This window comes from Mastomys coucha, unplaced genomic scaffold (genome assembly GCF_008632895.1).
Source record: "Mastomys coucha isolate ucsf_1 unplaced genomic scaffold, UCSF_Mcou_1 pScaffold9, whole genome shotgun sequence".
In the NCBI taxonomy this organism is placed as follows: domain Eukaryota; kingdom Metazoa; phylum Chordata; class Mammalia; order Rodentia; family Muridae; genus Mastomys; species Mastomys coucha.
The window spans coordinates 40,062,532-40,076,541 of NW_022196915.1; the positions used below are offsets into that span (position 1 = coordinate 40,062,532).

The window sequence follows — 14,010 nt, forward strand, 5'->3', positions numbered from 1 at the left end:
CACAGCAGAAGATGGCCAAAACAGAATGTCATATTTCTTAGTTTGAGCACGTTTTGTCTTACTGGTTTTTCTGTCCATGTTTTATAGTTACCTGTCTTGTGGTATTTTTGTTTTTGTTTTTGTTTGGTTTTGTGTGTGTGTGTGTGTGTGTGTATGGTTTCTTCTTTGTTAATTTTCATTTACTTCCATTTTGGCAGCTATTTGTTTACCCATTTGCTTTCTAAAGAGAGAGAAAAAGAAAGGGCTGGACTTGAATGGATGAGGAGATGGGAAAGATCTTGGAGATGATGGAGGAGGGGAAACAATGATCAGAATATAGTGTGTGAAAAAATTTCAGAACAGCAAAAGGTCATACCATCTTGCTAGGTTTCTGCAGGGCTCTGCTTTACCCGTTGGAGCCATTAGTTTTCCCACCAGCATTCTTCATTAATGTATTCCCATTCCTCACACATTTCCCCCAAACTCTGCATATTACATGTTACATTAGAAACACAGCGTCCTGGGCTCTACATCAATGTTCTCCACAGCCCTGGAGCAATTACAATGCATAGTCATGAGGGGAGGTGGGTGGAGTTTCACATTCAGCTGAATGAGGAAGCTCAGTGATTTAGAAAGAACCTGTAGTCTGTAAGCACAACTGTGTCCAGGCATAAGACTTGACACCCTTCAGAGGTGGAGAGAAGATATCCCAGCAATTGGACAAGGGCCATGCAGAGGAACCTGGGAGCTGTGCTGGGGATTCTGTGGGTGCAGATTTGCTGTGAGTTGTGTTCAGCTAAGTTTCCTTCTATTAGGGATTCTCCAGAAATGTCGGTGGTGGAAGGGGAGAAAGTAGATGAAAACCTGTGCATTCTTCCTCATGGGTGTCTCCTGGGGTATTTGACTGGTGTGGGTGAAAACCTCTCTTTGATTTTGGTTTGCTTTTCTGTTTTCAAGCAGGGGTGAAAGGAAATCAGGTGGAGCAAAGTCCTTCAGCCCTGAGTCTCCAAGAGGGAACCAGTTCTGCTCTGAGATGCAATCTTTCTATTGGCATGACAACTGTGCAGTGTTTCCTACAGAATCCCAGGGGCAGGCTCATCAATCTTTTTTACCTGGCTTCAGGAACGAAGGAAATTGGGAGGCTAAAGGCAACATTCAATCCTAAGGAGCGCTACAGCACCCTGCACATCAGGGATGCCCAGCCAGAGGACTCAGGCACCTACCTCTGTGCTGCTCAGGCACAGTGCTCCCAGCCAGCTTACAGCCTGGCTCCAAACTGCAGCTGGGTGTGCAGCTACAGTCCCCGCCACAGGCAGACTCTGCAGGAGGCTTTGCACAGCTGTGGCCTTATCAGATCTCTACTAAATACAGAGAAGATGTTAGGAGACATAACGTTGCTGCAGAAGTTCAGCCCACAACACTAAAATACATACTTCATTTTACCAAATGCTTGTGCTAATGTCATAAAATAAAATAACCTCTTATATTCTCCAGTATCATTTGGGTTATTTCTCACAATCAGAAACTGAGAGCAACTTTTTCCATCCTTGGTTTAGAGAGCACTTGATCAAACTTTCAGCTAATCTGTTAAATACGACATTGATAAAAGAATTAATATTAAAGATTTAATAAATTCAGTTGTAGAAAGGCTGGGTAAACTAATCTTATTATTTAATCAAGACATAATTTCTATGATGTCTTTGTATTTAAGAAACATAATACATTTAATTATGCACTGTGAAACAAATATTTCACATAAAACTTATAAGAGCCAAAGATAAATGACTAACTAGAGAGCTATATTTGCAATCTGTATCACAATGGTCCTCACAGCAATTGATTCTTCTGACGTATTTATACATTTGCAATGTAATATGTATACTAAACTTCTCATTAAAACACTGTTTTCAAAAGAAAACTGGAAAATGTTCTAAATATCACACAATAGGGGGCTGAGTCATCATATCATAATTAAATGTGACCCAAACAGTTGCTTTTTTCTAAGTGTTGCCTGATTTCATTTCACAGTTGAAAAAAACCCGGCTAGTCCTTGTCTCTGTAAGGAACTGGCCATGCCATTCTCTCATGTAATGTCTGTCCATTACTGTTTTCACTTAGAAACAGCAGCTGAGCAGCTACAAAAGTGACTTCATTGATCGATTGATCTCTAGAGTCTCACAACCTAATTTACCCCCTTGTGATTCACTCAGATTCCTCCCCATTGCAATTATGTTTTGATGTGAAAATTTCTGGTTCTTTGGAGACTCAGTTGTGACATGTGATACTTTTCTGGAAGTTGTCTCATGAAAGGATACTTTGCTAACCCAGACATGTGAGAGGATGCTTTGCTGGACTGGACACTTAAGAGGGTTTGTGATGTTTGGAAGAGTATAAATGGTACCCAAAAAACAGTAGGAGGACATTGGTATGTCTTGCAACACTTCACTGGTCTTCACCGGCCAGTCTTCTCTTGGTGTGCAACACTTTGCAGGGCTTCAGTGGGCTTCGCTAAGGACACTCTTGCATTGGTGTTCCTTGTAATGCTTCCTTGGTCTGTGAGCTCTCACACTTGAAGTTGATAATGCCCATTCTCTTTTAAAATCTCATTTACAATATTGTCTGTGTGATGCACAATTAACTTTATCTTGTTATAGTCATCTGTCATCTGCTCCATTTTCTGAACAGACTCTATTAGATTTTTCTCATTTCTTATTTCTGAATTTCAATTTTCTCATTAGTTTCTGTTAAGATATTGAACAAGCTACACTTCTTTTTAGACAAATGTGATTAGTTGTCACTGTCTTCTCTTCCTGATCAAAGCGATTCCTTTTAGGAATCCACTTATTTCTGGTTCTCAGTAGTGTCCTGACAAACCTGCTGATTATCTTCTTACTTAGCTGTTTTCACTTTCTGCATCCTCATTCAAAGAGCCAAGTTTTCATTATCCAAGTTTTTCCCACATTCTATAAGTCTTTATCTTTTTATTACAATTGTTTTTCAAGTCAGCAAGTTTCATCACATAAAAACAAGTACCACATCCACCGGCAGGCTACTAAACCATCTCCAGTTTCACTACTTTAGTCTTTAGTTGATTTTTGCTTGTCCAGCATTTTCAACTTCTTGAACTGTCACCTTTATTAATGATTGAGTAATTGTGACTAGATGTACCATGTTTGCCTCATTTTCACCATTTATTTCATTTATTTCTACCTTTGATTGAAGTGATCAGTAAATTATCTGCCAACTCTTCTTGAAGTGGCAGGTCATCTGGATCAAACCTGATTGTTTCCAGTCTATATTAGTTAGCATCTTGAATTCTCTCACTGTCTTTCCCCTCTTAAACCAAGCCTTGCAAATGGTGGCAGTTACATATCAACAGCAACCACCACTCTAGGTTCATACCTGGCTCAGTCTCTCTCTTCCTAGAGCCTTCATCACACATTCATGTCCCACCAACTCTGGCTGAACAAGCCAATGAATGGTGACACATTTTCCTACACTGATATTTGTATATAAATTACAATGCTGAATATTCAGTGTATAAGCTAATTTTCCTGAATAAAAACTCTGTTGTGTTTTAAAATAACCTAGGCTTTCTTTTTTGCACCTGGAGAGAGAAACCATTTCCTGTTTTACATCAGGTGTTAAAAGCTTTACCACTACCTCAGCTGATAGTTTGACCCTCATAGTTACCCCTGTGAAGCAGGTACTTAACTTCGGAAACCCTTCAAGATGAGACTGTCAGTGTGACTTTTGCTTCATATATTAATAAATCATCTTCCATTCTCAGTATTTTAAGTTGCAGGGTACATATATTTCTTACAAGATGTATTAGATTTAATATGTATGTATTATATTTAATGATTAAAAATCCCCTTATAAAGGAGCATTCTGCTTCTGTCTGTCTAGGCTAGAGTCCTCCACCACATCACACCACATATGATCACTATGTTTTAGCAAAGTACATTTTATTTGACTATAAATATAATCTTCCCATGATACACTATCCCTTTATGTTGTGGGAGGTTAAGAAATCTGGATAGGATCCTGTCTAATTTTTCAGGGGCCCACAATCACATTAGTGAAATAGCAGGTGTGTTAGATACCTGAGAAGGTGAATGGTCTAGGTTTCCATACTATGAGATATGTTCTCCCAGTCCTATTACACTCATGCCTGACACTGCTCTTTGTGGATATTTTTCTATGTTCAGTAGCATAGAAGAATTTCAAAGCCAGAAAAATTCATAGAAGTCCCTTATCCAATTCCATTACAAAACAAATTATGTGTGAAATACCATTGTTACAGATTTCTTCATTAGCATTATGTCTCCACTCCATTCCTTCAGGAAAAATCACCCCATAGAAAATACACCATTTCCAGCTCTGAATGCTGAATCTGCAAAGAACATATCTAATATGTCTGACCACAAGAATCAACATCTCCAATCTGTGTAAACATGGGCACTTTGAGCAAGCAAGACTCAGGCTGCACACTACTGATCTTTTTGGTTTTAAATTGGAAAGGGATTTTTTGTTTCTTGCCATACCTTCTGACCAGTATTTCCCCTCCCTCATCTCCTTCCATATCTTCCCCACTTCCTCACACAGCCAATTCCACGCTTTAGTTCTCTCTCTCTGTTTAGAAAACAAGCAAGCAAGCAAACAAACAAACCAGAATAGAGCTTAGCAAACAGAAAAAAAAAACAACAGGTGAAGCCTTACACATGTGAGACACATGCACACACAGAAGATCCATAAAAACTGAAACTGAAAAATATAATGTATAAGCAAACGACTCATACCATAAGCAATGCCCAGATAAAGCATTATGATACAATAATCCTATCTTGAAAATGTGTCCATCTGCCACTGGGCACACCCTTCAGTGTGGTTTGTACAAGTGAGTCTTAGGTGAGACTGTTAGCAAAAACTAAATTTTTCTTTGTGAGCAGTTGTTAATTGGAGATGGTTTCTTGATTTGAAAGGGGCATCATGTCCACTTCCTATGATCTACACTGGAACCCTGTCTTTATCGGACCTCTAGAGACCCCGTGTATGCTGCTGCCGTCTCTGTGAGTTCATATGTGAATCAGTGTCATTCTGAAGGGCATTATTTCCTTAGTACTTTCCATTCCCACTAGCTTTTACAGTCTTTATGCTTCCACTTCTACAAAATTCCCTTAGAGTCCTGAGGAGAGGAGTTTAATGGAAAGATTCATTTAGAACTGGGTATTCCAAAGTCTTTTCCTGGAGAACCACTACACATATTTTCCTAATGGCTATAAGGTTTGCACTCTCTCCAGCAATGAATGAATGTTGACCTTAAGCTGCAACCTCACTGTCATTTGTTTTACTTGTTTTGGCTATTATGAAGGGTATAAGATGAAATCTCATAGTGGTTTTAATTTACATTTTTCCAGTGACTAAGGATGTTGAACATTTCTTTAACTGTTTTTCAGCCGTTTGTGTTTCATCTTTCAAGAACTCTCTCCTTATATCTGCCTACCTTTTAAAATGAATTTTACTTGTTTTGGCTATTATGAAGGGTATAAGATGAAATCTCATAGTGGTTTTAATTTACATTTTTCCAATGACTAAGGATGTTGAACATTTCTTTAACTGTTTTTCAGCCGTTTGTGTTTCATCTTTCAAGAACTCTCTCCTTATATCTGCCCACCTTTTAAAATGTATTGTTCTCTCATACATTACATCTCAATCATAGATTCACCTCCCTCTTCTCATTCTAATCCCTCTCCCCTACTTCTCTCTCCCCCAGATCGACTCATCCTACAAGCCCCTTCAGAAAAGGTAGGCATCCCAAGAGTATCAACCAAGCAGGGTATATCAAGTTATAGTAAGACTAGGCACATCCATCATATTAAGGCTGGAGAAGGCATCCCAGTAAGAGGACAAGGGTTTCAAATGCAGGCAAAAGAGTCAGAGATAGACCCTGTTCCCACTGTTAGGTACCCCACAAAAACACTAAGCTGCACAGCCATAGCACACATACAGAGGATCTAGGTCAGACCCAGACTTCCCGATTGTTGGTTCAGTCTCTGTGAGCCACTAGTGCCCTGGTTATTTGATTCTATGGGCTGTTTTTAAACACTCCACTGGTTTGTACAACTCTTGTTGTCTCTCTTCAGGATAATTCCCTGCGCTCTGACTAACGTTTTTCGATGAGTCTCTGCATCTGTTCCCATCAGTTTCTGGTTGAAGCCTCTCTAATGACAATTATGCTAGACTCTGGTCTACAACTGTAGCAATGTCATTAAGAAGCATTTAATTTACTTATTTTATTTATCATTCATTCATTTATTTTTCTGGTGTTTGTGCACACACACACACACACACACACACACATATAACACGTCTCTGGGCTATACAGTTTCTGGTCCTTGGCCCTCCAGGCAGTATCAGGTGTGGACACCCTCTGGTGGCCCAGGTCTCAACATTGCCACAACTTCTGAGCTACCTTTTCCCCAGCACATCTTGTAGGTGGGGAAAAAAAGGACAAAGTGTAGATAGGAGGTTTTGTAGAGTGAGTGGTGTTCCAATCCCTTCACTGGAAACCTTACCTGGTTAGAGAAAATGGCCAACTTGGGTACTGTATCCCCTATTAGAGCCATCTTTGTAGATTCCTGAGAGTTTCTACTGCACTAGGTTTCTACCTTTCCCTGCAAATACCCACAATTCCAGTCATCTTTCCCAGTTCTCACTCTCCCGACACCCTCATCTGATTCCTCCTACTCCCATCCCTATCTGTCGCCCCCTATCCACCCATGAAATCTAGTCTATTTCCCCTTCCCAGGAAGATCCCTTTGGTCCCTCCTTAAGGTATCCTTGTTACTTAGCCTCGTTACTGAGTCTGTGGTTTGTAGCATTATTGTCCTTGGCAGCTAATATCCACTTATAAGTGAGTACACACCATGTTTGTTATTCTGGGACTGGAAACAAATCGTCATTGTTTTTAATAGCTGATTAAAAGTGTACCACGTTTTATTTAACCATTCTTTGATTGAAGGACATCTAATTTGTTTCCAGATTCTGGCTGTTATGAATAAAGCTGCTAACAAAATAGCTGAACAAGTGTCCTTGTGGTATGGTGGAGCATCTTTTGGATATGCCCAGGAATGATATAGCTGGGTCTTGAGATAGAATGATGCTCAATTTTCTGAGAAACCACCATATTCTTTGCCATAGTGGTTGTATAAGTTTCCACTCCTATCAGTAATGGAGGAGTCTTCCCCTTGCTCCACATCCTTCCCAGCACGAGTGGCCAATTGTGTTTTTGATCTTAGCCATTCTGACAGGTAAAAGATTAAATCTCAGAGACACTTTGGTTTGCATTTCCCTGATTGTTAAGAATATTGAACATTTCCTTAAGTGTTTCTCAGTCATTTGTGATTCCTGTGTTGAGAATTCTGTACCCCATTTTAAAAACTGAATTGTTTGATTTACAGATGTCTAGTTTCTTGAGCTCTTTATATATTTTGCATGCTAGCCTTCTGTCATATGTGGAGTTGGTGAAGACATTTTCCCATTCTGTAGGCTGCTGTTTTGTCCTTTGCCTTACAGAGTTCCTTTCCTGGTCATGATTGTTTTAGCTATCCTGAGATTTTTGTTTTTCCATATGAAACTGAAAAATTCTTTTCTACTTCTGTGAAGAATTATGTTGGAAATTTGACAGGGATTACACTGAATCTCTCAACTCCTTTTTGATAGAATGGCCATGCCTCCCAATTCATGAGCATGGGAGGCCTTTCATCATCTGATACCTTTCTTTATATCTTTCTTCTGTGTTTTAAATTTTTATTATACAAGGTTTACACTTACATGGTTAGGTCTTCCCAAAACAATTTATTATTTTGATGTTATTATGAAAGGTGCTCTTTCCATGATTTCTTTCTCAGAATATTTGCCATTACTGTATTGGAGGGCTACTGAATTTTGTGTGTTAAATTTTTGTCCAGCTACATTGCTGAAAGTAGTTTCAGCTGAAGGAGTTTCCAGTAGAGTCTTTAACATATCAAATCATAACATCTTCAAATAATGATTCTTTGATTTATTCCTTTCCTATTGGTATCTTCTTGATCTTTAATTGTCTTATTACTCTAAGACTTCAAGCATTAAGTTGAATATGAAGAGAGTGGACACCTTGTCTGGTTTGTGATTTGAATGGAAATGCTTTGACAAATCTCTCCATTTTGGTTAATGTTGGGTGTGGCATGGTGGTATACTGATCCTTTATTGCATTGAGATATATATCTCTTCTACCTCTAGTTTCTTCAGGTTATTTATTATTAGCACATGCTGGATTATGCCAAAGACCTTTCTGACTCTAATGAGATGATCATGTGTTTTTTGTGTATCAGTCTGTTTATGTGTTAGATTTCATTATTAATTTATATATACGGAATCACACTTATATCAGAATACAAGCCTACTTCATCATGGGGGATGATTTTTTTGATGTGTCTTGCATTCAGTTCACAAGTGTCTTGTTTAGAATTTTTGCTTGCATGCTTATTGATCCCTGTTACTTTGCTGGAACTGTGAGTGTTTCCCCTCCTCTTTTGGTTTGCTGGCCTGGGATTATTTATTCTTTATGTTTTCTTGGGGGTGTGTGGTTAACTTCTTCAGATTTCCTTCTATCATCTTCTTTAGATCTGGATCGGTAGATAAGTACTGCCTAAATTTGGTTTTACTGTGGAATGTCTTTGTTTCTACATCAAATGTGACTGATAGTTTTTATAAGTTTAGCAGTTGGGCTGGTTAGGTCTCTCTACCTTTGGAGAACATATTTCCAGGTTCCTTTGGCTTTTGTAGTGTCCATGGAGTTGTTAGTTACTAGTATAATATGTCTGCCTTCATGTGTTACTTTTCTCCTTGCATTTTAAAATATTCTTTCCTTCTTCTGTAAGGTCAGATTTTTTTCACTATTATTATGTTTCATTAGAGAATTTATTTTCTGGTCTAGTCTATTTGGTGTTCTGTATGCTTCTTATGCTTTGACAGGTACGATTGGCTTTATGTTAGACAAATCTTCTATGATTTTGTTGAAATTTTTTGTGCTTTTGGTCTGAGTTTCATCTTCTTCCTTTATTTATATCATTCATAGATTAAATATTCTCACGATGTCTCATATTTTCTGGATATTTTTCCAGAATGATTTCTATTAAATGTTTTCTTTACAGTGTCTGGTTCTCATACCTAGTCTCTAATGTTTGAGATTTCCTCTGCTATGTCTTGTATTCTGTTGGTGTAGTTTACCTATGAGGCTTTTGTTTGACTTCCTATATTTTTCATTCTAAGTTTATTACAATTTTTTTCAGTGATTCTATGTCTACTTTCACATCTTGAACTGTTTTCTTCATTTTATTCCACTGTTTCTGTTTTCACGACTTCATTAAAAGGTTTAATCATATTCTCCTTAGGTTCAGCTACATTGCATTTTTATGGTCTATCTTAGTATGGTTATTGGGTTCTGGTAGAAACATACTGTCTTGCCTAGTAATGATTCTGTTCATGTGCAGGTGTTTGGAGTAGGATGATTATGTTTCTATGTGTTGATATCTGTTACTGTCCTTGTTTAGTGAGCATTTCCTTCCTTCATTTTTGTTGAACTCTCTGGATATTAGTAAAGTATTGTTGTTGATTGGTAGAGAGAGCTTCTGTGGTCAATGTGTGCAGAAAAGAATAGATCTGAGCTCAGAGAAAAGTCTGATAGAGGCTTCTATAACAACCCAAGGAGATTATGTTCATAAGTAGAGGTAGTATTCATAGGGAGTTGCGGACATGCTGTGAGGAGAGGATCTTACAAGTAGGTTGCAATAATGCAAAGAATTTTTTTTTTTTTTTTTGGAGAGGTGAACATGAAAGAGTTAGGGACCCTGGATCTGAGACAAGAGTTTTGGTGTCCAGTGAAGGAAGTTGAGGATGAGTCCTGTAAACAGGTTGTTACCAGCTTAAGGATAAGAATGGAAAGATTATAATGAGGAACAGAAAGGATAGTGTGAATAATCTCCTTAAGTCCCTGCTCGTGTAGTCACTGGGAGGATAGAAAGTGTTCTTATGTACTAGAAGGCGACGGGGGTTTGTACTAGAATAGATGCTGTGAAGGTCCATAGAACCAAGGTAGCTGGGTTCTCTGCAAGGTCTGGTGGAGTCCCTGGATAATGAAAGCAGAGAGGACGGTCTGGCTCCTACAAGTGGTCTGATACAGAGGTGGGGGTGAAACTAGGGAAATAACATTTTAGGACATGAAAGCCAGTGAAGATGAGATACTTTTTTTTCCAGGTGGGTATGACCACCAGATTCCCAGGTAGAATGTCTCTATTGGCCTTTGATATAGAGGAATGGAGGTGAGAGAGGAAAGGAAATACAGCAAGGTTTGGCTGAGTCCCTAGTAAATGCGGGAGTGGTGAGAGGACAGGCCCAGTAAGTGGTCTGTTGTGGGATAGGGATGGTACTAGGGAAACTGAAATGGAGGACAGAAATGACAGCTAAGATGGCTCACTTACTTCCCAAGCCTGTGTGGACACTGGGTTCCCAGATAGTGTTCGTAGATATCCACAGCTGACACAAAGAAAACAAAACCCTCTAGGAAGGTTGGGGATGTGTGGGGGAAGGGTCCACAAGAAGGAGGAAGGGTTTGTTGCAAGGTTTGGCAGATTACCGAGGAGATCCACACTGCTATTCTATCAGTAATTCAGCCTCCCAACACCGGATACTGTGAGAGCAAATGAATGAATGGTGCCATCCTCAAGATCAAATGACTTCTCAGAACTTCCTAAGAGTAGTTATGTATATTTGTGATTCCAGGATGACTTCTCTGGAAGGTGAGGTGTGAGTACAAAAACAGCATATCTGTATTGTCAACAAGCATTCACTGAAATAGGAACAACATTGCTCCTTTGCAACTGAAAGCCCATAAGAAACCTGAGAAAGCTATTCCTTAGGTTCCATAACTCTCAAGAACAAACATAGACCTACATATCTGCCCCCAAGAAAAGAGAGTTGCTTGATAAATGATCTGAACATTCTGCAATATGGGAAGGGATTGATAAATACAGTTCTAGACAGAAGAAATTTTATAAATATATATATATATATATATATATATATTACACACAAACACACCTTATATAGGAATATATAACATATATATGAAAACATCACATCTATGCCTTGCATATGAAACATAATATATGTGATATGTGAGATTTAAAGATAAAAATGAACCTCATTAGTGAGTAAACATACTATTCTTGGTCTCCAAGTCCTAGAACCCATTTGATATAACATATTGTATGTTATATATCTGAGTACCTCATAGGATAAGAGCTCCAGTCCTTGCTGATTAGGGATGCAACCAGAAGGTGGCAGTAGATCTCAGTTGCTGGAGAATATGCAGAGAATTCATTTTGGTGTATGTTGATTGTGCAGGCTTGTGGCAGAAGCAAAGCTTTTAATGTCAGTGGGTGAGGGGATGATTCTAGAGCTAAGAAAGAACAATGCCTAGATAGCTGTGTGCTACCTGCTACTCATAACGATCTACATTGGATTTTAATTTAATTGGGCAGAACAATGAAGGTATATTTCCTACTTTATTGATATTTCTTTGGCTATATTTGGATGGTAAGTTATTATTCTAAGGCCACAGAATACCTTAGATTCACAGATAATACCTAAGGCCACAGATACACAAATCAGCGGGTATTTGAGACATCTAGGGGTATGCTATCTTACTCAGATTTTCTCCTTTTACTGTAGAAAAGGAGAAACCTGGAAAGTGATGGTCTCACAGACTTTCTCCTTTCTTTCCATCTTTCTGCATAGGGATGAGCCAAAGGTGAGCAGGTGGAGCAGCTTCCTTCCATCCTGAGAGTCAAAGAGGGGACCATCATTCTCATCAACTGCACTTATGTAAACAGTGCCTCGCTCTACTTCCCTTGGCATAAGCAAGAACATGGAAAACATCCTAAGCTCATCATTGACATTCGTTCAAATATGGAAAGAAAACAGAACCAAAGATTTACAGTTTTACTGAATAAGAAAGCCAAACATTTCTCCCTGCACAACATAGAGAGTCAGCCTCAAGACTAAGCCATGTACATCTGTGCCAAAAGCAAAGTGTTCCATGGGTTCCGGTAGCCTGTCCTCTAACCTACCATGAGGCCTGGAGCCCCATCTACATCTTGTACCACAGGCCTTCCAGTGCAGCATTTGCCAGGGGTTAGTTTTCAGTGCCAGCTATAATGTGGATATAAAAACACAAAATTAGAAATGTTGGCTTCAACTCACTCCATTTAGGAAATTTTTCTCTATTTTTCTTTATTTAAAAAATTAGCTTTAAAATTGAAATATAATTTTAATACTTTCCTTCTTGTAACACATGGAGGTTATGAGAGAACAGAACACATTATGCTGCAGAGAAGAAAAGACTGTAGCTGACTCAGGCCCATATGGGACATCTATATCCCACATCTTCCTCCCAAGTCATTCAGTGACCCAGAGGACATTGAAGAAGAGGGTGTGGAAAAACTATAAGAGCCATAGGTGGTGGATGCCTACAAAGAAGCAGTGTTCTCTCAACATAGCAAGACAACTGCACATGTGAACTCAGAGAGGTTGACACTACATATAAGTATTGCAAAGGACCGAGCCAGAAAAATTCCATCACAGAGAGGGAAGGGGGGCATTCCCAACCTTTTTTCTTTAAAGTTCCAGCTTATGGTGCAAAGATTACCCTCCAGTGAAGGCCACATATCCAAGAGTATATGCCCAGTGCAATCTATAAAACAAAACTTGAAGAGATTTATTTTAAATGGGAGGATGGGACACAAAACTGGATTGGTATGAAAGAGTGGATAAATCTTTCCAGGCCTGGAAAGAGCAGATGAGTATAATCAAAATTCATTTCATAATATTCTGTAAGAACTAATAAAATTTAAAAAGTATATAAATTGTATCAGAGGTCTATTTGTGTGTGCATATTCTTTTATGTTCACTCACCAAACTAAATACCATAGGAAACACATAGTTCGGTAACACTCGTGATTACTGAGTAACACTGAAGACTTGAGGCCTGCCTCCTTGGGGTGAGGCTCCAAGTTTATTTACAATGTGCTGTGCAGACATCCCTGGTGCAGGCTGAAGGGAAATCAGCAGAGGGCGCTGTCTCTTCAGGTGTGGTTAGCATCTCATTCAGCTTGGGACTTAACTTGACAGACTCAGTGTGCAGACAGAGTCCTTGTCTGTGAGTGAGGAGTTTGAGGAGATCCTGCAGGAGAATTGTCCTGTGAGACTGGTGCACTCCAGGACCAAGTGTCATTTCTTCTATGAACATGCTTCCTGACACGTGCTCAGTTCTTGTGCTCCTCCTAATGCTCAGTAAGTTATATTTTACTCTAAAGGTTAATGATGTCATTGTCTTACAACTCTGGCAGTCTTTAGTGTTCCTCCCTGCATAAAAAAGTAATTCCTCTGTATTCATTCATTCATTTTTAAAATTTATTTTCAGGAAGGAGCAATGGAGACTCAGTGACCCAGACAGAAGGCCTGCTCACTCTCACAGAGGGGTTGCCTGTGATGCTGAACTGCACCTATCAGTCTACTTACTCAGGTCTTTCCCTGTTCTGGTATGTGCAATATCTCAATGAAGCCCCTCGGCTACTCCTGAGGAGCTCCACGGACAACAAGAGGACCGAGCACCAAGGGTTCCACGCCACTCTCCATAAGAGCAACAGCTCCTTCCATCTGCAGAAGTCCTCAGCACAGCTGTCAGACTCTGCCCTGTACTACTGTGCTGTGAGTGACACAGTGAGGGAGACTTCAAGGGAAGATGCACATGAACCAAGGGTGTATGTGAGCTGAGTGGGGAAGTCATGTGAGGAAAGATATGTGTGTTCCCTAAGTGGTGTTTACCTACTTTCCTGAAAAACATGAACAAATGTCAGATCAGACACTTAGAAATCTAGGAATTGGTGGATATTCTGACAGGATAGGATGGAAATCAGTACCATAAAA

The 14,010-nt window shown here is 39.3% G+C and overlaps 2 gene segments (V, D, J or C); both read left to right on the forward strand.

Annotated features, from left to right (window-relative positions):
- The first annotated feature begins 579 nt into the window (after positions 1-579).
- On the forward strand, positions 580-1,403 carry LOC116084143. The segment is given in 2 exon segments: positions 580-760; positions 940-1,403. Coding segments are annotated over 2 exon segments (516 nt in total).
- Positions 1,404-13,213: 11,810 nt separating this feature from the next.
- On the forward strand, positions 13,214-13,857 carry LOC116084144. The segment is given in 2 exon segments: positions 13,214-13,374; positions 13,505-13,857. Coding segments are annotated over 2 exon segments (405 nt in total).
- Positions 13,858-14,010: the final 153 nt, after the last annotated feature.